Below are 27,572 nucleotides of genomic sequence, written 5' to 3'. Positions count from 1 at the left end.
ATTCTTGCCACACGGACATAGGGCGGAGGGAACCAGCTTCAGCTTCATCCCCCATTTAAAATCCCCTGTTTTTCTCAGATTTTCTATTCTGAATGTATGTAAATTTACCTCCAATGTAAGATTTTCCTTGTTTACACCACCACCCCGCCACCCTTACGTAGGGGTGTGTAGGTTTCACTCAGTGTGTTTGTCTGTCCTTCTGTCAGAACTTAGATCTTTGGTGTTTATGGGCTGATTGAGCTGAAATCTGGTGTGTATAGCTTGGAAGAGGGGGACACACAGTTGGAAATAAACACACACAAAAGATATCATCATTTACATCTCATTCACACGATTATAAATCATGACACATTGCACTATTTTCTTCTATGTCTGTTTACATCTCATTCACACAGTTATAAATCATGACACAATACAACCGTATTGGTTTTATGTACAACCGTATATTTCCTGCGATATATTGTATGTTATGATATTTTGCAATGATGTTTAGCCATAGTTCGTTATACGCGTAGGTGTGCGAGAATATGTAAGCGCAGTGCTCTAAAGATGTCCATGTTATATAGTGCTATATGTTTTATGTAAAATCAATGTCTTGTTCGTATTATTGTTATGTACCACCCCTGAATTTCTCTATGAGATAATAAAGTATTCTTATTCTTATTCTTATTCTTATTGCACTATTTTCTTCTATGTCTTACATCTCATTTACACAATTATAAATCATGACACATTGCAACTGAGCATTTTCTTCTTTGTCAACAGGTACGCGACAGTGATGCAGGTTTACATGCTGTTCATGTTCTTCTGGCTGATGAACTTTGTGGTGGCGCTGGGTCAGATGACGCTGGCTGGAGCCTTCGCCTCCTACTACTGGGCCTTCGACAAGGACAAGGACATGCCTGGTCTGCCGCTTCTCTCATCCTTTGGCCGATGTTTCAGGTCTGTGTTGGAATACTACTCTGTGCTTAAGAGAGAAATGGAGGGAGGGGGGAGATTGTAGGGAGGGAGGGAGGGAGAGAAAGAGAGGGGGAGGGAGGGAGGGAGAGAAAGAGAGGGGGAGGGAGGGAGAGAAAGAGAGGGAGGGAGGGAGAGAAAGAGAGGGAGGGAGGCAGAGAGAGAGAGTTTCAGAGGGGGGCTAGAGTTGTATTACAGTAGTTGTGATCCACTGTTGTCTGTTCATGGGGCAGGCTTGGCATTATACTGCTTTCTGATGGTCGTACTGTTTCAAAGTTAATGTCAGAACACAGCTTCTTCTTCTTCTTCTTCTTCTTCTTCTTCTTCAGCGTTCGGCGTCAGGACACGGCAATTGTACCTGTTTCTTGTGAAGGCCACATCATGATGACATAGGAAAAATAATATATGCAGTTCCATGACAAAAGCAAACACTGATGAAGAAGGTCTGTCTCTATGTATTTGCTACAGGTATTATCTGGGATCGCTGGCCTTCGGTTCACTGGTGATTAGGCCAAAAAAAAATAGGTCTGTTTACGGTAACATAGGCCAAAAAAATAGGGTCGGTAGGTCAGGATTTTTTTTTTTTTTTTTTTTTCCAAAAAACCCATATTTTTACGTTATTTTGCAAAAAAAACAAAAGATTTTTTTTTTTTTTTTTTTTTTTTTTATTTCCCAAATGCCAAAAAAAGTCTAGAGTCGCGCGAAAAAAATAGGGTCGGTCGGGTTACCGTAAACAGACTATTTTTTTTTTTTTTTCCTTAATAGCCACTGGTCAGATGGTGCGTATCTGCTTACAGTAACTTTACCTGTACATATGTGAATGTTGCAGGTATCATCTGGGATCACTGGCGTTCGGTTCTCTGCTGATTGCTATGGTTCAGATGGTGCGTGCCTTCCTGGAATACCTGGACAGGAAACTGAAGAGTTCCGAAAATGCCGTCGCCAAATTCATTCTCAAGTAGGTTTCTATCATCTGTATTATATGTGTAATAATGCTGCGTCGCTCACAGGAAATAACGTTAGTTGGTGAGCTTGTTCCTTTTTACATTTAGTCAAGTTTTGACTAAATGTTTTAACGTAGAGGGGGGAATCGAGACGAGGGTCGTGGTGTATGTGCGTGTGTGTGTGTGTGTGTGTGTGTGTGTGTCTGTGTGTGTGTGTAGAGCGATTCAGACTAAACTACTGGACCGATCTTTATGAAATTTGACATGAGAGTTCCTGGGTATGAAATCCCCGAACGTTTTTTTCATTTTTTTGATAAATGTCTTTGATGACGTCATATCCGGCTTTTCGTGAAAGTTGAGGCGGCACTGTCACGCCCTCATTTTTCAACCAAATTGGTTGAAATTTTGGTCAAGTAATGTTCGACGAAGCCCGGACTTCGGTATTGCATTTCAGCTTGGTGGATTAAAAATTAATTCATGACTTTGGTCATTAAAAATCTGAAAATTGTAAAAAAAAAATAAAAATTTATAAAACGATCCAAATTTACGTTCATCTTATTCTCCATTATTTTCTAATTCCAAAAACATATAAATATGTTATATTTGGATTAAAAACAAGCTCTGAAAATTAAATATATAAAAATTATTATCAAAATTAAATTGTCGAAATCAATTTAAAAACACTTTCATCTTATTCCTTGTTGGTTCCTGATTCCAAAAACATATAGATATGATATGTTTGGATTAAAAACACGCTCAGAAAGTTAAAACAAAGAGAGGTACAGAAAAGCGTGCTATATCCTTCTTAGCGCAACTACTACCCCGCTCTTCTTGTCAATTTCACTGCCTTTGCCATGAGCGGTCGACTGACGATGCTACGAGTATACGGTCTTGCTGAAAAATGGCATTGCGTTCAGTTTCATTCTGTGAGTTCGACAGCTACTTGACTAAATGTTGTATTTTCGCCTTACGCGACTTGTTGGTCATTATTTTGACAGGAATTTTGTTGTAGTTGCTGACTTTTCGTCCATTTTTGGACTTGTTATTTTTTCAGTAACTTTATTGTTTGGCTGCCATTTTTGTTCGTCAGCATGGCTGACAGTGATAAAAAACGTGGCAAGGCTGATGTCAAGGGCAGGGTTAAACCTAAATCTTCGACTTCATCTACCAAACCGCCTGTACTTGTTGTTTCGGACGAAGCACGTAATACCGTTATGTCCGTACCTATTTCTGCCCAAAATGACCATGGGGTTGGGGGGCAGCCAAACACTTCTTTGTCTTCTTTGTCTTCTTGCTCTCCCTCTTTGTCGGCACCGGAGCAAGGTGCTCTTGTGTCGACGCTGCTTAGCTCTTTAGTTCCAGAAATTCGCAGCATGGTGAGAGAAGAAATGAAGCGTTCCACGCCGCCTGCCAGCGTTGTTTTCCCCCCAGCAGTGGGTGACGCTCGCTCTTTGGCGTCTTTGACGGTGCCTTCGGCGATGATTTCCAGGGAGGATTTCCTTGCTGCTTCGTCTTCTGCCTCCGTGGGTGGCACGGCCGGTAAATCGAACTGGTCCACCAGCTCTCGTGAAGCTACCGGACACTCCCTTCTGGGAAGCAGTTCCTTGGCGCAGGATCACAACCGGCTAACTTCTGTTCTGACTCCCCCAATTCACATGGCGTGCACAGGCGTTTCAGAGCAAATGCGGCATCCGTTTTCGGCAGCTGAGCTTCCGGTTTTTACCGGAAGCATAGGTCCTCCCGCGCAAGCACACGTAGAGGTCTTGACTGGAGTTGACCGAGGACTGGCCTACGGGCGTTCGGGCTTCCAGCCCCAGTCCACGCAACCTTCGCTTCCGCATTGTGCGGCTTCGTCTGTTGCTTTTCCGGCTCTGTCCGGATACACTGTTCCTCTTCCTGACGCTTCCTCTCGGATGTCGGTGAGTGAGGAACAGCGGCTGGCTTATGGGCATTCAGGCTTTCAGCCTTGGCCGGGGCAGTCGTCACTCCACCCGTCGGGTGTTGCGGCTACGGCCTATTCTGTTCCGGTGGCTCCGGATGTTCCCTCCTCTTACTCTTTCCTTCCTGGCAGTCAGGGGATGAGTCAGGACGGGTTTCCGGTCATCCAGTTCATCAGTCTACCACCAGCAACTGTGACTTCAGTCCGTGTCTGTCGCTTGACTATTCTGATGTACAGTCTGTAGCCAGCGAGCAGACGCGTTCTGGATTTCCGTCGAGGCTCAGGGTTGCCCTTGAAGCTGGGGCGGAGGTTACTTCCAGATATTTCCCAGAGGGTGCATCGGCTTTGGCGGCTTCCGGTTCGGTCGCTCTGTCGGCGATGTCGGACTTCCGTTCCGCGAAGGAGGAGGATTCCTACTTCCGGTTCGAGGAGTCACCTTTGTTGGCGTACCACCTTTCGCAGGTTTTGGCTAGACCATCTCCTGCCTAAAGTGGTATCCCCAGGGTTCCTGTTCTGCTACTCGTTCCTCACGGTTCAGTTCCTGAACAGGCTCACCCTTGGCTGGCTTCGGCTACACAGGCTTCGACTTTTGTTCCTTCTTGTCACAAGAAGTTCACCTTGCCGAAGCCTGGTCGGAACTTGTTGGCGTCCTTTGCTCTTCCGCGTACACCGTTACCTGTGACACAGGAACTGCTTCCTCTGCTTGCTAAGCAGTTTAAGAAGGACTCGGGTGTTGTGTTTCCAGACCACACCCTCGTCGCTTCAGAGGAAATTGGACGTCAGCTTTTGGAACTTGCTTGGATCCATCTCGGAGACGATCATCAGAGCGCTCTCTCGTTCTCTCACTGAGTCACTGGATCCTTTCACACTTAGTGCAGATCAGGACGCTGATGACATCTCCACTCTTTTGTCAGCCTTGGCCAGGGTGAACGAAGAGCAAATGAGGCTGTCCTCCCTTCACTATGCTCATACTGTCATGTGTCAGAGGGACTTGTTCCTCTCGCATTCTCAGTTCACTGAGCAGGTTACGAGAGACACCTTGAGAGCATAGTCGTGTTTATTTGGAATGTGACGTCCTGTTCTTCGTCAGTCAAACCTATCTCGAAAATTAAGCGTCGTACAGAACCAGCACCCTTCTATTATAAGGGAGGGATTTATGGGCAGATGTGGTTGCTGACTATATATGCAACTACAGCGGTACCTGCCATGTGTGGCCCCTCCGATGAGAGGACACCTCCCTTAAAAGGACACCTTATGTTGTCCATGTGTCTATTACCTCAACCAAAGTATACCTGTCATGACAGGCCACCTGCAATGTAGGGACACTTTGGTTGGTACCAAGGTTGTCCTTTCATCACAGGTACCACTGTACATATTTGGATACATCAGTTGAAATGTGTTGTGTATGACTTTTCCTTTTAAAAGTTCAGTCTATTTTACTATATTTATCGCAAGTTGACGTTGGTTGTTCAATTTGCCACAACATAAACTTCTCTTTGAGAGTAATAAAGATGCATTGTATTGTCTGCCACAGGTGCCTCAAGTGTTGTTTCTGGTGCCTGGAGAAACTGCTCAAGTTTATCAACAAGAACGCCTACATCATGGTGAGTCCTGCCTGTTGTCATGATGCATGCCTTGACACTTTGTATGAGCTACCTAGTACCTGCGTTTTGATTTGTTTGTTACTGACTAGAAAGGGTAGAGAGAGAATTTCCGTTGTGGAGAGCATAAAGGACAGAATGCTAAGTGGAGTACGGTGTCGGCTCCTAGTCTTAGTGCGGTGCACTCCCCGTTTAAGACCCTGCAGTTTTAAGACTTTCACTTTATTTCCATACGGGTTTCACCATAAAGGTGTTTCTGTTACAGTTGGTCAGGGGTTTAATGCGGCTGTTAACAGATCTGCTTTTTCTTTACGCTCTGTTTCTCTCTTTGGTGCCTCGTCTTTGACTTTTATGTTAAATGTATCAGCCAAGGTCAGAAATCATGAATGTTTCATTGAAAAACAAGGAGTTCTTTTCAGTCTTTTGCAGACTCATTTATAATGAACGATGAACTGGGTATTAGTACAACTCATAAGCTAACCTTTTACTTATTGCAGATTACAACATATGTTGATTTTGAAAAAGTTATCTTTATTTCTTTGACAGATAACATGGCCAGTTATTTCATTTGGAGAAAAAAAAGAGTGATCTTCAGTTGTTCGACTAGTGATGTGTCTGTCTGGTATTTATTTCAGATCGCCATTTATGGTCGCAGCTTCTGTGCGGCCACCAAGGATGCCTTTATGCTCATCATGCGCAATGTGCTCAGGTCAGTCACAAATCTTTTCTTTGCTCACATTAAAGATTTGTGTAGCAGCCTATCCGTCTGTCCTCTGTCTGTTAGTCAGTATTCATGTCGTTGGGTAAGCAGGATGCACAGGTAAGCCTCACGCCATGGAACAAATTATCTGTACTAGCTAATGTATTTGATTACAACAGTTTCAACCATGTCACTGCAGAGCTAAATCTAAGTCTCTGGTTTGCTGGCTGCCAAGAAAGGTTCATGATGCAAAGTCGATATGGCAGTTTATAATATTTTGGTGCTAATTTTTAAGGCGCATTTGCACAAGAATTCAGTGAAGAGAAAATTGAAGCTTTCTTGTTTTTAAATCAGTAGTTCTGTTTGATATGTGTGGCATTGCGAGCATATTTCATTTAGCCAGTTTGGTTTGCTCGTTTTGGTCATGTCTTGAGTAATGTTCTGTTGTGTGTCAGTTTCCTTGCATTTTTTTTATTGTAAAATCAAAATTGTTGTGTGCAGAACGTTTGTGCTGGACAAAGTGTCCGACTTCATCATGTTCATCAGCAAGCTGATGGTCACTGGTGCTGTGGGTAAGTATATATACTTCTTCTTCGCCTGTTAAATGGTTGTGTGATGTGTCTAGTGTGTTGGCGAAGTGTTTTGTGCTTGTCACCTCTCGCTTACAGCCCTCACCGCTGGCTAGCACCGTCCTTTTCAGGACAACGCGAAAAGAGAGCAGCTTGCATCAGTCTCTCCTGCCAGTACATAACCTCTCCACAGCAAGCCCTCTGTAGTGCCTCCATCGTGGCGACAGGCGTGAACTGGGTACCGAAAGGCCCCAGGCTGAACTACAAGGACTCGGAGGAGGTTGGCCCCTAGACGTGTGGCATGCAGGCCCACCGGCGTGTGGATACGACCTGGTGCCCACGAACCAACCCCCAACTATGGGTTAAATAGCCGGGCAGGACAGGCTCGTCAACCCTGGAAGGCAGCTGTCCTAGGAGAAGATCACTCCAAAATTAAAACGAGGGCAGAGGAGGCTCACTATCCCTGCAAGGAAACTCCTCTAGGAGAAGGACCACTCCAAATTTAAACCCACGTAGTCCCCCGAAGACGGAAGACATCGGCCATTAGGCGGGGAGCAGACCGGATGTCTACGCTTACTACGACAAATGATTGTGTCTAGGTCGAAAAAACTTCTTCTTCTTCGTTCATGGGCTTAGACTCCCACGTTCACTCATGTTTTTAGCACGAGTGGATTTGTACGTGTATAATCGTGTATATCATTATTGTGTCCGGGGTGTAGCTGAATACGGTGTCCAAATTTGAAAAAGATCCACCGAGAACTTTGGCGTTGTGATGTGGTCTAGCGGCTTTGGTGTGTCGGTATGGGGGCCCGGGTAGCTGAGGTGGAACCAAAATCGGTTCAGCGCTGCGCGCTGAGAGCACGTGTTGAAATATCTCATCGACCAGATTTTGTGCAGGGTGTATCTGAATATGGACACCAAATTTGAAGCAGATCCATCGAGAACTTTGGCCGTGCATGGCGATCAAACACACACACACACACATAGACAGACAGACAGACAGACACAAGTCGTATATATATATATACTAGAGGAATACCCGGCTTCGCCGGTTTTTATCCACCAGTTTGTGCCCGGGGTCCACCTGAATATGCCCACCAAATTTGATGCAGAATATTTACGATATCACAAACAGAACTCTACAATCCACAGGTGTTGCTTTGCGAGCTATAAAGAGCTATAAATATCTCACAACTTCTAAGGGGCACAACTCTGCAGAGTCTACTGTGAAGGGCGGCGGTAGTCTCCCTGTCACACCCACCCCCCGTTTGAAAGAACCGAACCATGGATCCTCCAAGCTTAGGTCCCTCCCAGATTCGTGGAATGGGAACAGCACGAAAATGATTCAGTGACCATGATGCCATTCATGATCATATCATGTCGAGTCCCATTCATGTTGACGACGCCGAATGTAATCGAGTGCCGAATCACCATAATCACCTTTGGAGGCGAAGTCCACTCACACAGGAATGAAACATTTAGAGCTTATCTCTAGGCCCTTTTTAGTCTGATATGGCTTCTCAGATGATATACACGATTATACACGTACAAATCCACTCGTGCTAAAAACATCGATGAGATATTTCAACACGTGCTCTCAGCGCGCAGCGCTGAACCGATTTTGGTTTTTGTGTTCATTTCACCATTACAAGTAACTCTTCCTTATCTTCTCCAGTGTTTTGCGTTTATCTCCCTTCCTTCGTGTGGCTTCAATCCATATTTCCGTTTCTAAGTTACTATTTTTAGAATGTCACTGCGCTGTCCAGAACGCTTCCCTTGCACCCGTAAGTTGTTCTTACTGTCAAAGTGAAAAGGTCGAATCAATTTATAGCCACGCGAAAAATACACTGTCACCTATCTCTATATATTTATAGATATAGATATACATATATATATATACGGCTTCTCTGTGTTTGTGTGTGTTTGTGTGTGTGTAGGCAAAAACCTGTGTATTGTAGAGTTCTGTTTGTGATGGGGTCTAGCGGCTTTTGTCTGTCTGTATGTTCTGGCATTTGAGAAGCCACAACAGATAATATAGGGCTAAGAAATAAGCTCTAAAATTCTCAATCCCGTTTGACAGGACTTCGCCTGCAAAGGTGTTTGTGATGAACCGCCACGCTGTCTGTCTCTGTCTCGCGATTCACCCCGGCGAAGCCGGGTATTCCTCTAGTATTATATATATATATATGATGAATGAATGGTTGCAAATTATTCTTGTCTGTTACTTTTGCTTTTGAATGACATATTGCAGACCTATTGTGCAAGCACTAATGTCCATAAAAAATTTGTTATTTCTGTTGATCTGGAACTTTTAGTGTTTTAGTGTAGTTTTGTGTAGGTTTGATTGAAATTTCAGTGTTTGTCTGTGTGTAAAAAGGTTAAAAAAATAATAATGAATAAAACAGAAACGCTATTTACCCTGTGGTCTTTATTTTCAAACAGCTGTGGCATCGTACTACTGGTTTGAACGACACACCCTTGGGTTGGAGGACTTTGTACCAGCCCTGCACTTCCGTCTGGTGCCTGTTATTGTGAGTGAATGGTTTGATCCCTGTCTGTCTGTTGCTCTGTCTCTCTGTATGTCTGTATGTCTGTCTGTCTGTCTGTTGCTCTGTCTCTCTGTATGTCTGTCTGTCTGTCGGTATGTATGTCTCATCCATCTGCCTGCCTTTTTCTGATCATTTAATTTTTTTTTTTTTTTTTTTTTTTGGGGGGGGGGGGGGGGGGTTGTTTCAGTTTAACATGATAAAAATACCCCAAATTCAAAGGAAGGAAATTATTAGATGATAAGGCATGGGAATGGTCCGCGGATCCGCTAATTTCAGCGGTTTTCGTGAGGAGTTTCAGCGGGGGCAAAAAATTCAGCGGGTGAAAAAAAAAAAATCCCTCAAAAATCTTATATGAGGTTTTTATTCTCAAACGGTCGGTTGTCTTCCAGTGGCACAAGCCACTATCCGGAACTGACGGTTGACTTCAGCTTTTGTAGTCTTTGCTGTCCCACGTGATATGAAACAGACGTTCGCGCAACATCCGCTGCATGTGCTTTACTTGTCCGAGACAAAGACATGTCTTCGGTATTGAATATTGTTCGTTGGTGCCAGGATTATGACGAAAAAGGTGTGGTTAACCAGTGGAAATGGGATTGGGTTTCCAAAGAGGTTAAAGTTGGTGACAAGCAAGAGCGGATCGGTGAACAGATACAAAAAGTCGACACGCCCGGTCAAGCAAGATGCACCCTTTGTGACAAAAATTGTGTACAACAATCGTGGTTTCATTGCCCTCAGCAAGCATCTACTAACGAAAAGTGGTTTTTTTTTGTTTTTTTATCATTGTATTATTCATTCCCTTTGATTCAATACCTGGAATAAGAGAAAGTTAAAGATGAGCTGGATCCTATCACATGTTTCCTCGTGGGTTTGACAAGTATGATTGAGAGTGAGAGCATTCAGTGAATGTTTGCAAGAAAGTCATAAAGTATGCACAATCCTTTGTTCAGAATTTTTAAATATTAAAGTTGCAGCTAAAACACCTGCATATTTATGTGAAATTAAATGCTGAACTTTGTCCCAAATACCCCTCTGATTGCGTAGATTTTGATCTTTAAAAAAAAAATGTTGGGGGGAGGACCCCCGGACCTCTCCTGTTTTCAGCTGACTTTTTATTCAGCCATTCCCATGCCTGGATGATGTAAAGAAAATAAGAAATAACTTCTTCTTTTTTTTAAAGCCGCCAACCAGCTGGCATCCTGGCATCTCGGAAAATCAATTTTTAATGAATAAAGCGGGATCATGGAATTTTTGTGTGTGTCTTCTTTCTGTCTTTCTCTTTGTCCTTCTTTCTTTCTTCCCCTCTTTCTTTTTTTCAATCTTTCTTTATTTTCTGCTATTTTTGTTGAACCATTTCTGTTTTGATACATTGCAGATTCTAGTCTTGGGGACGTACCTGGTCACTAGCTGTTTCTTCAACGTCTACGATATGGCTGTCGACACAATCTTCCTCTGCTTCCGTGAGTAGTGGTTATATGTTTGTCTGTCTGTCTGTCTGTGTCTGTCAGTCTGTCTCTCTCTCTCTCTGTTTGATTACTAGCTGTTTGTTTAAAGGCTATGATTTGGCTGTAGACAGGCCTGAAAGTGGCGAGTATTTTACTCGCCATGGCAACCCGTAGAAACATGTAAATGGTGAGTAGAAATGTTAATCCACTCACCAAATGCGAGTAAAGTTGCTGAAACAAATGGTTGGTTTGGCGAGTAAAAAGACTGAAATTTGCTCTCTGGCTAGTAAATTATGAGAAGTACTAGCCAAAGGCTAGTGCCCCATTTTGTGAGTTTTCAGCGCTGGTGCATGGGCACAACTCTTTCTTTTCTTCACAAGTACAGATTGTATGTGTGTGTTAGTGTGTCTGTGTTTCAGTGCCTACATGTATGTGTGTTTCTCTTTGTCTGATAACTAGCTGTTTCATTAATGTCTATGAGTATATGATTTTGTCATGGATACAGTCTCTTCCTCTGCTTGTGTGAATATTGATTTTAGGTCTTGTCTGTCTTTTCTGTCTGTCTGTCTGTCTGTCTGTCTCTGTTGTTGTCCTTTTCTCTCCATTTGTATTTGCATGTGTGTTGTCCACCGAGGTTTTATAGAGTCTTCAGGTGATCAGAGACACTGAAGAGCAAAACGTTTTCATTCACGATTATAATAAGTTGCGTGTGATCACTCATGAAAATTTGTAACTGATTTACGATGATATAGTTGTAGATTATCATTCATGAAAGGTCATGATTCAAGAGGGTGAAGCTGTGGATGATTGTTTATGAAATATCATGAATCAAGGAAGGAGACAGTGTTGCAAACGATTGTTTGTAAAAATTGTCAAAATTTAGCATGATGAATGAAGTTGCAAATGATACTTCGTTACTGAGTGTTGATGTTTTAACGTGAGAGTGGAAGAACTATAATTAATTATCATATTTAATTGTATTATAAGTGTTTGTCTGCCCACTTAAAAGGACCGCAGGGTCAAAGATTAACGAACGTAACGTTTTGCTTTGTCATGAATTGACCCTTACACTGGTGCAATTGTGTAACACATGTTGCATAGCGACTGGGGAATTAACAGAGAGAAAAATACAGAAAAACGGTCATATAGGTTTTCGCATCCATGGGAGGTAATCGGAACCGACCAAACAGACTGAGCCAGTATCGCGACATAATTATGTCATGACAACCACTGGTAACAGTATACGTAAAGTAGCGCAACATATGTCGCGACAACCAGCCTAAGGGTTAAAACGTTCCAACAACATACCTAATTCTTTTTTTTTTATTCTAAATTTTGCAAATTTGGAAGTTTATTTGTTTTTGGATTTGTGACAGTGGAGGATCTCGAGAGAAATGACGGCAGCCCTGACAAGCCGTTCTACATGAGTAAAGGCCTGCAGTCGTTGCTACGCAAAGGTAACAAGCAGTCGTGAGCCTGCTTTCCTCGTCTGTGTGCCGGCTTCAACTTTTGAGTTCTGCGTTCTTCAGCGTGTGCAGCGTGTCATGCTCACAATTTTGACTTTATTTCTATTTTTGTTGCTTTTTTGTTTGTTGTTGCTAAAAAAAAATTTCTTTTCTCTTTCTTAATGTCAGTGATTGTCTTAATATTGTTCTTAATTGTTTGCTGTGTTGCAACTTAAAGTTGTTTTGACAGTTGTATTAAATCTAGTTTTGTGTTTGAAATTTTGTTGATATCAGGATTATTTTCACATGTTTATTGTGGTTGTAGTTTCTTTTTTTTTCTTTCTTTTTTTTTGCATCCCTCAAATGAGAAGTTTCTGTGAATGTGTGTACATCATTTGATCAAATGATTTTGATGAAAATGACTGGCAGAGGTGTTTCATCTCATATTGTTTTGTTGTACTCGGTCCGCATTTTGATCTTAGCTTGAGAAGAAAACAACTGACAACAAGATCAAAAGAAAAAGCATCGATCACTTTTATTTTGTTGAATTTTTTTTTACAAACACCAAAAATTTCTCCACAGAAAAAGAACACACAAAAATGAAATCGTGCAGCTGTAATTTGTATGGGACTCTTTTGTCCTTTATATTTATATTAATAACAACTTGCACCAAAGCCAGCATACTTGTAGTGCAGCTAATGGTCCTGACTTTGCATACTCCAAACTCAAGTCAGCCAGTTCTTTTCTGTGGTGACCCACAATGAATTAGCTAAGATGCTTTCTGTTTGGTTGTTGCTTTTATAAACCAAATCATCCCAAAGAGATCTGAACAAGACAAAAATTTCAACATGTTACTGTTATACATGTACCTTAATTCTTTTCCATGTAAACCAGCTGGTAAATCATCAAAGACCCGTCAAGGTTTGTACGTGGAATATGAGCGTCCATGTCACTTGAACACAGTACAAACCAAAAATCCACAGCTTTAAACGCAAAATGGATTTCTTTTCTGTTTTGCAGAATTGATTTTGTAACTGACGCCTATGTCAGCCTCCAAAACTAATTGTCAGCAAAAGAAAACCCCTACAGTGTAGAAAGTAGGCAAGCTGTTGATTGTGGTATGTGTCTTAAGAGAGAGAACTGTAATGTTCATATTCCATGCAAAAAAATTGACATATTTCTGGTTGTGTACATAATATTTTACAGTGGAGTCCGGGTACAACGAATCTCAAGGGAGATACATTTTAGTTCGCTATATCAGTAATTCGCTGTAGAGTTTTCAACCCTAAATGGCCTCAAGACAAGTTTTCCCAATCACCTTCACGTCCCATCGATCTTTCCTTGGAGAGTACAATCTCTGCATGTTTTCAACAGCTTCATAATATAATCCATAGAGAGAGGCAAACTAACAGCGGGAGGTGCATGAAAAGCGTCAGTTTTCACGATAAAACTTTGACTCGCTCATTCATGGGACATAACTGCACTCCGGACTGTCCACAGTGTTGAGCAATTTAGGAGACTTCACTGCCTGAGGAGAGTATTGATTCAAACGAACGCGTGGTTCTATATCGCGTCACTCGGTCACGGATCGGAGAGAACAAAAAAACAGTTCCAGATTTCGAAACCATGTTTGTCAGCCATTGTTTTTAGCAAGACAGACCACATGTGCACATCGCAAAATGTCATGACGTCACCACAACTTTCGGTTTTGGTTCGATCTGTTCCGTGCACCTCCCGCTGTTAGTTTGTTCAGAGTTCGCTCATCACGCGATGTGGATTGGATAAGATTTACAGTCCAGTGAGGTTACCCTCATGGAAATTCGGGCTGCTTTCTCCCCGGGGAAAGCGAGCTGCCATACACACGGCGCTACCCATATTTTTTTTTTCCTGCATGCGTGTATTCATGTTTCCTGAGACTTAATGCCGTGTGAGATGGAATTTTTTTTTTTACTTTATTCCAAGTCCCACGGGTATTTGATGGACATTTTTATCTATGCCTATACAATTTTGCCAGGAAAGACCCTTTTGTCAATCGTGGGATCTTTAACGTGCACACCCCAATGTAGTGTACACGAAGGGACCTCGGTTTTTCGTCTCATCCGAAAGACTAGCACTTGAACCCACCATCTAGGTTAGGAAAGGGGGGAGAAAATTGCGGCCTGACCCAGGCCTGAACACGCAACCTCTCGCTTCCGAGCGCAAGTGCGTTACCGCTCGGCCACCCAGTCACTTGTGTTTGTGTATTTTTGTGTATTTTTGTCTTTGGAGACAATTATTGACATCAGTTCGTTGTAGCCTTGTGACTTATAGAGACAAAACGGCTCTGGGGCGATGAAAACGTGTTTGTTAAAAGAGGGGTTTGTTATGCAAATGAGTTCAAAAGGTTCGATGTAGCCAGAAAGTAACAAGTAAGAAATAGAAGGTTGTCGGCCGGGAAATCAATGGCAGTTTGTTAAAAGAGGGATTTCGTTATACCCAGGTTCGTTATAGCTGGACTCCACTGTACATTGAAAAAACAGTATCTTTGAATAGCAGTGAACGGTGTTCATGAGTTGAACAAACAGTTGATGTATTTTGCCTTTGTTTTGATGAACTAGTTTGTGTGAACTGTTGGTTTTTGTTGCTGTTATTGTTTGGTTTTTTTAAGACTGCATGATTTTATTTTGTGCTTTTTAATATAAATAATACCTTTCACAGTGTCAGTGACTAACTCAAATTCTTTTTTTTACGTTTAGTTGCTTGCTAGTTATGTTTTAGAGTGCGTTTGAGTTTGATCATGCTTATGTTGGCATAACAACTGAAGGTGCTATATATATATATGTTTGTGTTGTTTCAGAGAATCAGAATAACATGGGTGGGATTCTTCCGGTATATGCCGGAAATCCTCATTCGTAATGTCTGTGGTGACGTTTTTTGGGTTGTTAATTTATACAAATCCTTCAGCGTCTGGGGGCCCCCATGCAGACCCCCCCACCCCCTTAAATTTCTTTGGGATTCATGACATTGTTCAGTCCCACCCATGACGGTTATGTCTTGTCATTTGTAGTGCAAGTTTGCTTATCAGTTGAGAATAATGTTTCTGATGATTGTCTATGAGAAGACATAATGGGTAAAGCGCAACAGACCTTCAAACTAATAGCATGTACAATTGTAGTTCGTGTACTACCTTTCAACTGGAAATGATTAGAATCTCACTATTTTTTACGGAGTTTTACTCAGATATTTTGGAGCACTCTTCTCTTCAGTTGAACAGCTGCTTGGTTGTTTTAGCAGTTTTAGAACAAACATCATTTCAGATGATCTGTTTACATGTATCTTGTTTTTTTTATAGATTGGAATTACTTTTGTGTTTTATTCGAGGTTGGATAATGATGCAATTTGGCATGCGTGTGTGTGACACGGGTGTGTGTTTGTGTGTGTGTGTGTGTGTGTGTCAGTGCGTGTGTGTGTGTGTACATATGAGTATGTGAAACAGTATTGATCAATGATGGGTAACAAAGGAAATGTAGATGGTGTATCCTAGACAGAGGACGTGTTCTATCTTTGTTGTGACTTTAAAGTCATATTTTTGTGATGTCCGAACACAATGCCTATTGCCAAATATTAACATAGAATGCACCTAGGGGTGTAGAGCACAAGCAAGGGCCTAACTGGGTGGGACCCAGGCACTGAATCAGATTGGTTGAAATTGAGATTTGTTTGAGATTTCAATCATAAGACATAAGATTATTTATTGTTCATGCAATGCAAAATATGCATGGACAATGTTCACATGACTTCTCTTGAAAAAGATAAATGCCTGGGTCCCACCCAGTTGTGTTCTTTCTCATGCTCACCACCCCAGGTGTCTATAACATTGATGTTGTATTGTTTCTAACAACGACCATTGGCAGTGAACTATTGTTGCATGAACTAGCCACTTGGGTTTAGTCACTGTTCTATTTGTGACTCTAACGCACACATCTTTTAGATTTTTGATGAATATATTTTATACTACATTCCTTTGATTCTGTAAATTTTCATTTGACTGTTTTCATAATGCAATTTTTCTTATCATTCAGAGTTTCTAACGCTTATGAAGTATTAAATGTGCATAGAGTTCACAGTTATGATTAATTGTAAGGCAAAAAAAAAAAAATAGTCTGTTTACGGTAACCCGACCGACCCTATATTTTTCGCGCGACCCTAGACTTTTTTTTGGCATTTTAGGGGGGAAAAAAATAAAAATAACGTAAAAATATGGTTTTTTGGAGAAAAAAAAAATCCCGACCTACCGACCCTATTTTTTTTGGCCTATGTTACCGTAAACAGACCTATTTTTATTTTTTGCCTAATGTACATGTTATCCGTTGCGTGTGTGTTTCTGGATTCTGATTCCTGGCTGCTACATATACTGGCATTGGTTATTGCAGAATCAAAACTTGGTGCCCTATTTCTTGAATTTGTGTTCCTTGCATTTTTGTTCTTGTCTTATTGCATGCGTGAAGTTAGAGGTCGTGGGAGCAAAGATGAGCATGGTGTAGATATTTCACCCCCTCTCCCGCCCATTAGCCCCTCCTCTCTCTCTCTCTCTCTCTCTCTCTCTCTCTCTCTCTCTCTTTCCCTCTCTCTCTCTCTCTCTCTTTCCCCCTCTCTCTCTCTTTCCCTCTCTCTCTCTCTCTCTCTTTCTCTTTCCCCCCCTCTCTCTCTCTCTCGCTCTCTCTCGCTCTCTCTCTCTCTCTCTCTCTCTCTCTCTCTCTCTCTCTCTCTCTCTCTCTCTCTCTCTCTCTCTCTCTCTCTCTCTCTCTCTCTCTCTCTCTCTCTCTCTCTTTAGAAGAATATGTCTCCTTTCCTGAGTTAGAGACGAGATAACTGGAACAGGTTCCCCCCCCCCCCCCCCTAGGGGTGTTGAGCACAAGCAAGGGCCTAACTGGGTGGAACCCAGGCACTGAATCAGATTGGTTGAAATTGAGATTTGTTTGAGATTTCAATCAGGCCACGGACCCCCTCCTTTAAAGAACAGGACGACAAAAGGGAAGGGTAGAGAGACGAGGTGGAAGTCTCGATCCCTTTCTCATCCCATCCTTTTGTCGCCCCCACCACCCCATCCCACCACCCCATCCCACCACCCCATCCCACCAACCCATCCCACCACCCCATCCCACCACCCCATCCCACTCCTGGTCCCTTGTCTCTTTCTCCCCTTCCCCCAAACACACAGAGTATTGAGAACACACGTATTGGACGTGTAGTACACTGTCTCTTCCCAAGGTAACAGCCAAGACGAGATGGATGGCTATGTGCTCATGAAGAACTTAGTCACCACGACTCTTCTCCACACCCATTACTCCCCTCTCCAACCCATCCCACTCCCTCCCAGCTCAGAGCTGGCCTAGGAGGTGGGGGGGGGGGGGATCCTGGGTTCTTGAAGCCCCCCCCCCACCCCCCCCCCCCCCCCCCCGTTACCCTAAAAGAAGATGCCCAAAGTGTCCCTTTCAAATGCTAAATCAGTTTTAACAGTAGCTGGAGGACAAGGCCCCACATACCCCCGCCTGCCCAGCCCCTGTACCCATGCAATATTTGGGAAGCTCCTCTCTCTCGTACACGAGGTCCAATCCTGTGTCTCTCTTTCTGTCCCATGTCATCATTACTCATCACGCTAGCCTTCCCCCACCAGGTGTGAGCCAGGACGAGATGGATGGCTTCGTGCTGATGGAGAAGCTTCAACACGACCCCCACAGCAAGGACCCCAAGCTCAGCAAGGCCACGACCCCTCAGGGCGGAGACACGGAGGCTGCGGTCAGACTGCTCGACACTGACAGCGGCGGGAAGGAGGGGGCAGCTCCGAAGGGAGTGGACGGTGAGGGGGTCAAGCCAGCAGAAGGGTTTGTTGGGGGAGGGGCCGGGGGTGAGATATCAGTGGACGAAGTGGATGTCAGCCTGCCCTTCATTGACGAGGGGACGCCGGCCAAGCAATCCCCAGGGAAGAAAAAGAAGAAATAGATTATTTGTGTCGACAGGTCACATTTGCACAACTTTGTGACAAACCAAAAATGTCGTCAGTGAAGAACAAAAAGAAATAGAATGACTTTTCAAGTTACAGTTTCACAGTTTTGTTACAGGTTTTGTTGTGTTTGCCAGGTTCGTTGTTTTTTTATGCGAACGCCTGTTTCTTGTCGGGTCGACCGGTCAAATTTGCACAGCTTTGTGACAAACTTAAAAGTCGCCAGGGAAGTGAAAGAAGAAGAAGGATGATAGTGCAAGTTACATTTTCACAGTTTTGTTACAGGTTTTGTTCTTGTTTGCCACGTTTAGGTTTTGTCTTTTATGCGAACGCTTTCTTTCTTCACGGGTCGGGCAAAGAACATTTGCTCCTGTTAAAGTTGAGCATTTGTCTCCATGTCACATTTTTCTGCGACACTGCGCCAGGCGGCCTATTTTGCCACAGAGACGATTGTGACACGATGTATTGGACCAACAGGCCAGATCAATTCAGGAAATGTTGTGGTACATTTCTGACTTGTTTGCAACAAGCACTTGAGACTTTGTCCCACAGTTTTATTGCTCATTCTTGCCTCTTTTCAAGCAGTGGTGTTTTTGTTCTTCTTGTTGCCATTGAAAGGTAAAGCATCCAGGCTTTTCTTTACCTTCTGCTGATGTCGCATGATGGACAACACAGTATATGCGTGTTGCCATTGAAAGGTAAAGCATCCAGGCTTTTCTTTACCTTCTGCTGATGTCGCATGATGGACAACACAGTATATGCGTGTTGCCATTGAAAGGTAAAGCATCCAGGCTTTTCTTTACCTTCTGCTGATGTCGCATGATGGACAACACAGTATATGCGTGTTGCCATTGAAAGGTAAAGCATCCAGGCTTTTCTTTACCTTCTGCTGATGTCGCATGATGGACAACACAGTATATGCGTGTTGCCATTGAAAGGTAAAGCATCCAGGCTTTTCTTTACCTTCTGCTGATGTCGCATGATGGACAACACAGTATATGCGTGTTGCCATTGAAAGGTAAAGCATCCAGGCTTTTCTTTACCTTCTGCTGATGTCGCATGATGGACAACACAGTATATGCGTGTTGTCATTTCAAAAGTCCAGGGCGTGCGATGTCGTATCTCGAAAGTTCATCTTCGTTTGGGAAGGAGGGGAGGGGCAGGGATGGCGATCGATGATAATCTTAATCTGATGAGATGATCTGACACCAATTTCCTTCAGGCGAAAAATGCTAGGAAGCTATAGCCGCTTGCGTTGGGAATAGGCGTGGGAGCCCAAAAAACAACTCTATGTTACTAGCTGAGCAACAATACCATTGGCTGACTCGCATTTCAGTGGCCTTACATTTTGATGTCAATGAAATTAAAACATGATTGCCATCTGTGAAGCCACTACGTTGGCTCGCGCGCGAGCACCTCCAGAGATGTGCTCTCTTATTCTGACCAAATCCTAGTGTTTAGTGGAATCTTCCTTTTATGACCACTTCAAACCCGAGAAACTTGAATCATCAGAAAGCTATGCTATTACCAGTGTTAACAGAATCGAGAAGATTCCCAATATGCGAGAGGGAGTTTACAGAACACTAAATTGGAAAAGTCAAGCTTAAAGGGGGGGGGGGGGGGGGGGGTCATAAAAAAAGAGGTTTAATTGTATTTATGGGTATAGAATTCGCATTGAAAACTGGTAAAGGGGTTGAAAGAGTTGTATATTGAATTTTTCATGTGGTGTTGTCGCACTGTTCTGTTGCCTTAAGTGTACCATGGCACAAGTGCGATTCCACCTATTGTCACCCCGCACAAGGGGCCTTTTCTTTTTGCTGGTGTCTGTCTTTTCACCGACAGAACCATTGTCATTCGACCTTCAGGGTTTGAAAAGCAAGAAACGCGTGAAGTAATTATGTAAATGTAATGCATGCAGGCGTTGATATGTAGTTCATCCTCACTGGTTCCTGTGTTCTGTGTATTTATATGAATACATGCACACACAAAAATCGGATAATTCTAACAGAAAAACAAGTCGCGTAAGGCGAAAATACAACATTTAGTCAAGCTCAGTCGAACTCACAGAATGAAACTGAACGCATTGCATTATTTCCGCAAGACCGTACACTCGTAGCATCGTCTGTCCACCGCTCGTGGCAAAGGCAGTGAAATTAACAATCCAGAAAAGCGCGGTAGCGGTTGCGCTGAGGAGGATAGCACGCTTTTCTATATCTCAATTCTTTTTAACTCTCTGAACATGTTTTTAATCCAAACATATATCTATATGTTTTTGGAATCAGGAACAGACACGGAATAGATGAAATTGTTTTTAAATCGATTTCGGAAATTTAATTTTAATCATAATTGTTATATTTTTAATTTTCAGAGCTTGTTTTTAATCCGAATATAACATATTTATATATTTTTGGAATCAGAAAATGATGAAGAATACGATAAACGTAATTTGGATCGTTTTATAAAAAAATTAACTTTAATTACAATTTTCAGATTTTTAATGACCAAAGTTAAGCCTCCAAGCTGAAATGCAATACCAAAGTCCGGCCTTCGTCGAAAATTGCTTGGCCAAAATTTCAATCAATTTGATTGAAAAATGAGGGTGTGACAGTGCCGCCTCAACTTTTACAAAATGCCGGAAATGACATCATCAAAGACATTTATCGAAAAAATGAAAAAAACTCTGGGGATATCATACCCAGGAACTCTCATGAAAAATGTCATAAAGATCGGTCCAGTAGTTTACTCTGAATCGCTCTACACAGACACACACACACACACACACACACACACACACACACACACACACACACACCACGACCCTCGTCTCGATTCCCACCTCTATGTTAAAACATTTAGTCAAAACTTGACTAAATGTAATGAAGCCATTTTAATTTGAACTTCCGGGTTTTTAGAAGCAAAAAGTGGTTGTGCAAATGATATGCATACAGGCGTTGATATAAAAGATGTCCTCAGTGGTCCTGTTGAGTTATGTGTATTTATATACTTGCACACACAAACATGATATAAAAAAAATGTTAAAACATAAAATGAAACCATTGTAATTTGAACTTCCGGGTTTTTTTTCTTCTTCTGCGTTCGTGGGCTGAAACTCCCACGTACACTCGTGTTTTTTGCACGAGTGGAATTTTACGTGTATGACCGTTTTTTACCCCGCCATTTAGGCAGCCATACGCCGTTTTTGGAGGAAGCGTGCTGGGTATTTTCGTGTTTCTATAACCCACCGAACTCTGACATGGATTACAGGATCTTTTTCGTGCGCACTTGGTCTTGTGCTTGCGTGTACACACGGGGGTGTTCGGACACCGAGGAGAGTCTGCACACAAAGTTGACTCTGAGAAATAAATCTCTCGCCGAATGTGGGGACGAACTCACGCTGACAGCGGCCAACTGGATACAAATCCAGCGCGCTACCGACTGAGCTACATCCCCGCCCACTTCCGGGTTTAAGAAGCGAGTAACGCAAGAAGTAATTATGCAAATGTTCAATGCAGGCGTTCATGTGAAGTTCATCCTATGAGGTTCCCGTTGTGTTATCTTTGAATATACTTGCACACACAAAATCAAATAAGACTAATGGAAAAGAGAAACCATTGTAATTTGAACTTCGTGGTTTAAGAATCGAGTGACGCGAGTAGACATTATGCAAATGTTATGCATGCAGGCGTTGATATGTAGCTCATTCTCGTTGGTTTCTGATGTATATAGGCCTATTTGCACACGCAAAAATCACAAAAGAATAACGGAGAAATGTAAACTGAAACCAGTACAATGCCCTAGTATGCTACATGCCAATGCAAGAAGCGTCGATGATTCCTCCAGGCCGTGTATTCAAAAAAGCAAAATAGGACCTGTAGACTGCTTCACGATCGTTCGTGTGCATACACACGTTTATTCCCCCCTCTGCTTCTTTGCCTCTGTAAACTTGTAGAGCTAGTTATTTTTCGATAATGACCCAGCAACCAAACAAATAACGACCCAGCAACAGCCTGAATCCTCGATAGTGCAATGGGTTGAGAAGTTGTTCTGTTTCGGTACTACTTTTTGCGACTGAAAAGTTCTGAACGCTCTAATGTACGAAGTATACATCTCTGGAGCAAACAATACAAACATACCGCATTTAAATTAACAACTACAGGCCTGAACACATGCATCTCCATATAAAATCCATGAGTTCGGTTGTTTTCTGAATCTAGATCTGCCGTGCTCAAACGTTCATCACAAGCAATTTCACAAGGCAAGTAACTCATAGTTTGTCTAGCGACAAGAGTAGTTCCCCTTCTTTTCACTCAGTTTCTTCGACAACAGACTACAATCCGACGGTCAGTTTTCAACAATATTTCATTTAATAAACAGATCACACGCAACCAAATGCACACATCTCATCAATTTAAACAACATAAAGCGGTTTCATACACTATTTTTCCCAGAAAACTGAACTTCATACAGTTTTTAACGTTGGAACACGGGTGCAAAAGTTCGTCTGCTAGTCCCATTTGACGAAAGAACATTATCCTAAGCGATACCAAAACATATACAGAACACACAATATCTGCCTTTGCCGCCACAGCAGAATAACAGCATATCTGTGTACTTGATTTTAGTCCAAAATAGGAAAACTGACAAGAAGTGTTAACAAAATGGAATGATTTGCACGGAACTATACAACCGCGCATTAATCGATCGCCTGCGCAGGTTGACTGGTTCAGTGAATAGGATTCGATCAAACTTTCGCAAAAAAAACTCCTCTTTTCTTTGAATAACTGAAGAAAGGAGGAATAAAGAGGTTACACACCTCGTCTCAGTGATTATAAAAAAATAATGGTCGAAGTTAGCGGATCATGAAAAATGCGAGCTAAAGCTCGCATTTTTCATGATCCGCTAACTGCGACCATTATTTTTAATAATCACTGAGACTCGGCATGTAACCTCTACATACACGCACGTGCGCACAAAAACAAACACACACACACACACATTGATACAAACACAAGGACACACACTAACACACACACATTGATACAAACACAAGGACACACACTAACACACACACGGAGACGCACACACACACACACACACACAAGTGTACATACATACATATACTCTCACACACACACACACTCACTACCACACACACACACACACGCACATACACGGGGAAACACTCACACGGACAGACACACACATTCACTTACTGCAGAGAAGTGGATGTTGCAGTACAAGCAGCTATAATTGAGGAGGACAGGGATTGTTTATTTATCCACCACCAAATAAACTTCACTTTGCGTGGGGGACAGTGCATACGGTTTATTTGGCCGACAGTGTCCGCTTCGATCACATTGGTTTATTGTATGATCGTATCTCCTTCTCAAGTGCATTTACAGCCGTGTGACTTTTTCTGCATGTTGTCTTTCCAGATGTATTACGGTGCATCTGATGTTGTCTTCAATAATGCAATACATTGTACTTGTAACATGTGCGGGCTTGCCAATTTGTATTTGTTGTGATTGCGCTATCTCCTTCTCACTCCCTCCCCCTCAGCAGAGGTTATTATACCATCTCGCCTGCATGGTTCTGCGTCTTTAGGTTTGTGCACTATGAACGTGTGTGTGCGTGCGTGTTAGTGTGTGTGCGGGCATGAAGGTGAGTGTGTGTGCGTGCGTGTTAGTGTGTGTGTGCGTGCATGAAGGTGAGTGTGTGTGCGTGCGTGTTAGTGTGTGTGCGTGCATGAAGGTGAGTGTGTGTGCGTGCGTGTTAGTGTGTGTGCGTGCGTGTTAGTGTGTGTGCGTGCGTGTTAGTGTGTGTGCGGGCATGAAGGTGAGTGTGTGTGCGTACGTGTTAGTGTGTGTGTGCGTGCATGAAGGTGAGTGTGTGTGCGTGCGTGTTAGTGTGTGTGCGTGCCTGCAGGTGAGTGTGTGTGCGTGCGTGCGTGTTAGTGTGTGTGCGTGCGTGTTAGTGTGTGTGCGTGCGTGTTAGTGTGTGTGCGTGAAGGTGAGTGTGTGTGCGTGCGTGTTAGTGTGTGTGCGTGCGTGTTAGTGTGTGTGCGTACGTGTTAGTGTGTGTGCGTGCATGAAGGTGAGTGTGTGTGCGTGCGTGTTAGTGTGTGTGCGTGCATGAAGGTGAGTGTGTGTGCGTGCGTGTTAGTGTGTGTGCGTTAGTGTGTGTGTTCATGCAGGTGAGTGTGTGTGCGTACGTGTTAGTGTGTGTGCGTGCATGAAGGTGAGTGTGTGTGCGTGCGTGTTAGTGTGTGTGCGTGAAGGTGAGTGTGTGTGTGTGCGTGTTAGTGTGTGTGCGTGCATGAAGGTGAGTGTGTGTGCGTACGTGTTAGTGTGTGTGCGTGCATGAAGGTGAGTGTGTGTGCGTACGTGTTAGTGTGTGTGCGTGCATGAAGGTGAGTGTGTGTGCGTACGTGTTAGTGTGTGTGCGTGCATGAAGGTGAGTGTGTGTTAGTGTGTGTGCGGGCATGAAGGTGAGTGTGTGTGCGTGCGTGTTAGTGTGTGTGCACTGCGTGCGTGCGTGCGTTAGTGTGTGCGTGCATGAAGGTGAGTGTGTGTGCGTGCGTGTTAGTGTGTGTGCGTGCGTGTTAGTGTGTGTGCGTGCGTGTTAGTGTGTGTGCGTGCATGCAGGTGTTTGCGTGCAGGTTGTGTGTGTGTGTGAAGGGGGAGGGGATGAATGCATGAAGGTTATGAACTTGTCCATGCCACAGCGCCCAATATAAAAGTCATGGTATGTGCAAGTGTTCACACATGTTTGTGTTCCTTTGCATACATGCGTGGAGAGACCGGGGAATTTGTACATCTCTTGCTTATTAAAAATATCTGTGTTTACTATTTTAATGTAAAAACAAAAATGAAATGCTTCGATTTCGTAGTTGTTTTTGTCCGTCTTGTGTACACAAGTTTTGTAGTGTAACGATTGTGTCAACTGTGGAGTATATTAATTTTCATCTTATATTTTTTTATCAATTTTTCCCAATTGACATACATATTAATTCATTGTCATATGGGATAATGTTCATTAATTCGTTTTAACTTTTCTAAAATAAACAATATTGTTATTGTAATAAAGTTGGGTTTTTAACCTTAATGCGCGTTGTTATTGTGTTTGTGTGTGTGAGTTTGTGCGTGTGTGTGTGTGTGTGTTTGTGGTTCTTTCTCTCTCTCTCTCTCTCTCTCTCTCTCTCTCTCTCTCTCTCTCTCTCTCTCTCTCTCTCTCTCTCTCTCTCTCTCTCTCTCTCTCTCTCTCTCTCTCTCTCTCTGATTGTACGTTCGTTTCAACTTGATTGTTCATAATGTTGTTTACAAATACACGGTCAGTAACACGCTCACACACACACGCATGGGGCTTGTCTCTTCAAAGCACCGCTAAATAAATCTTATAAAACCTTTTAAACGGAAAGTTAAACTTTATTTGTACTTCAAAATCGAGTTGTTGGGTGTGGTTTTTTATCTCGATATAGTGGAGGTTTTGCCTACACAAAAAGCACGGCAATCCGAGAAATAAAGGGAAGTAAGCTCATTATAAACGCATGCATACATGTGCAATAGAGTCACCTGAGAGAATAATACGAGCATTGAAACGAACAAGCGACTTTCATCCTAACAATTTTTCTTTTAACCTTCGCTGGTGGTCGTGGGTCCGTGTGGACAAGGCGATGCATCAGAGCCAAAATGGACGTTCTTAGAAACCTGTGCTTCAAGTTTTGATGCTAAGGAAAAAATATGTACTTTTAATGTAAAAGTTCGCAAAAAACATGGAAAGCAAGCAAAATACTGTTTTGTTTTATTTGTAAGCTCCTCAGTGAAAATAAAAGATAATGATAACAGCATATTTCAAGCGGTACAATTATCTTGAGGGAGAAAAGCATGTCAAGATCTTGCAACTGGAACAGATTTGTGATGTAATTCGCTCGATTTTCCCCCAAATTCGATTTATTCGAAAACGCACCGAGCGGTTACGTCCCTTGAATTTGAAAAGAAATATTTTGCGTTGAAGCTAATTTCAAAGTCACAATACCATTTGTCATTACAAATTAGAATCTAAGGGGGGGAATACATGGTCCAAAGTTCGATCAGCAGCCCTTTTTTGGAGGGGAGGGGAATATATAGTCAGTATCAAGTTTGTGTGAGATAAACAAAGCCGGCTGACGTCCTCCCTATATACATTGTAGCTGCAAGTGAGACATAGTGCTTGCTGCCTCGCGAGCTCGAGAAAATTTGTTCCCTCTTTCTCTTTGCTGCGCTGCCCGCAAAACCCCTCCGCACGGTGGCGGTGTTCCCAGACACCTCCTACGTAGGGTGAATAGGTCTACTTCCAGGCAGACCGACTTCCCTTCGACCTTTTCCAGCATTTACGGAACAGCAGGGAACGTTTTAGGTCTCGGTAGCAACACGTGTTGGGGTGGTAGCATTGGGTGGTAGGCAAATGGGGATAAAACACAGGGCAACAATCTGTAACTGGGTGGCTGTGACCTCCTTTTGTCTGGCAGAGAGAGAGAGAGGGGGGGGGAGAGAGAGAGAGAGAGGGAGAGAAAGACAGGGAGAGAGAGAGGGAGAGAGAGGGGGAGAGAGAGAGGGAGAGAGACAGAGAAGGACGAAGAGAGAGGGGGAGAGAGAGAGAGAGGGAGAGAAAGACAGGGAGAAAGAGAGAGGGAGAGAGAGAGAGGGGGGAGAGAGAGGGAAAGAAAGACAGGGAGAGAGAGAGGGAGGGAGAGAGAGAGAGGGAGGGAGAGAGAGGGAGAGAGACAGAGAAGGGGGAAGAGAGAGGGGGAGAGAAAGAGAGGGGGAGAGAGAGAGAGAGGGGGAGAAAGAGAGGGGGAGAGAGAGGGAGCGGGAGAGAGAGAGAGGGAGAGAAACAGAGAAGGGGGAAGAGAGAGGGGGAGAGAGAGGGATAGAGAGAGAGGGGGGGAGAAAGAGGGATAGAGAGAGAGGGGGGGGGGAGAAAGAGAGGGGAAGAGAGAGGGGGAGAGAGAGACAGAGAAGGGGGAAGAGAGAGAGAGAAGGGGATAGAGAGAGAGAGAGGGGGAGAGAAAGAGGGGGAGAGGGAGAGAGAGAGAGAGAGGCGGGGGGGGGGGGGGAGAGAGAGAACCGTACTGAGAAACACACATTGAAGAAGATCAATAACAGCAAATAGGTAAGAAAGAAAGGCAAAACAAACAAAAGCGGGTGAAAAATTAAGCCGAATGGGATTTTTTTCTCCAAATAGCATTGTATTAGACTAGGAAAGAAAGGTGAAAGACAAACGATATTATTTGCACACAAAATGTTCTGTAAATACAGGGTGACCCAAAACAATTGCAACCCATAAAAATGTTTATAACTTCTACATCTGTTGACCGAATCACTTCATAGTTAGGGAACCTAAACAGACAGACACTCTAACAGAGAGACAGAGGTGCACACCAACAGAGGGAGATACAGACAGAC

At 43.1% G+C, this 27,572-nt stretch overlaps 1 protein-coding gene and 1 long non-coding RNA gene across 2 annotated transcripts in view; one reads left to right on the top strand and one right to left on the bottom strand.

Annotated features, from left to right (window-relative positions):
• Positions 1-24,798, top strand: part of LOC138949438 (choline transporter-like protein 2) — a gene marked incomplete in the record, with an annotated part of 52,646 nt that extends 27,848 nt beyond the window's left edge. The window contains 9 exon segments of the mRNA XM_070321264.1: positions 766-942; positions 1,787-1,915; positions 5,375-5,444; positions 6,077-6,150; positions 6,643-6,713; positions 9,153-9,241; positions 10,632-10,716; positions 12,078-12,158; positions 17,803-24,798. Coding sequence (XP_070177365.1) covers positions 766-942; positions 1,787-1,915; positions 5,375-5,444; positions 6,077-6,150; positions 6,643-6,713; positions 9,153-9,241; positions 10,632-10,716; positions 12,078-12,158; positions 17,803-18,128 — 1,102 coding nt within the window.
• The window catches only part of LOC138949447 (uncharacterized), a 213,832-nt gene that overhangs the window by 65,511 nt on the left and 120,749 nt on the right, over positions 1-27,572 (bottom strand). The window lies entirely within an intron of this gene.

This window comes from Littorina saxatilis, linkage group LG15, assembly GCF_037325665.1.
Source record: "Littorina saxatilis isolate snail1 linkage group LG15, US_GU_Lsax_2.0, whole genome shotgun sequence".
Taxonomy (NCBI): Eukaryota; Metazoa; Mollusca; class Gastropoda; order Littorinimorpha; family Littorinidae; genus Littorina; species Littorina saxatilis.
The sequence above is the reverse complement of the archived record's forward strand: the minus strand, read 5'-3'. Positions and strand labels throughout refer to the sequence as shown.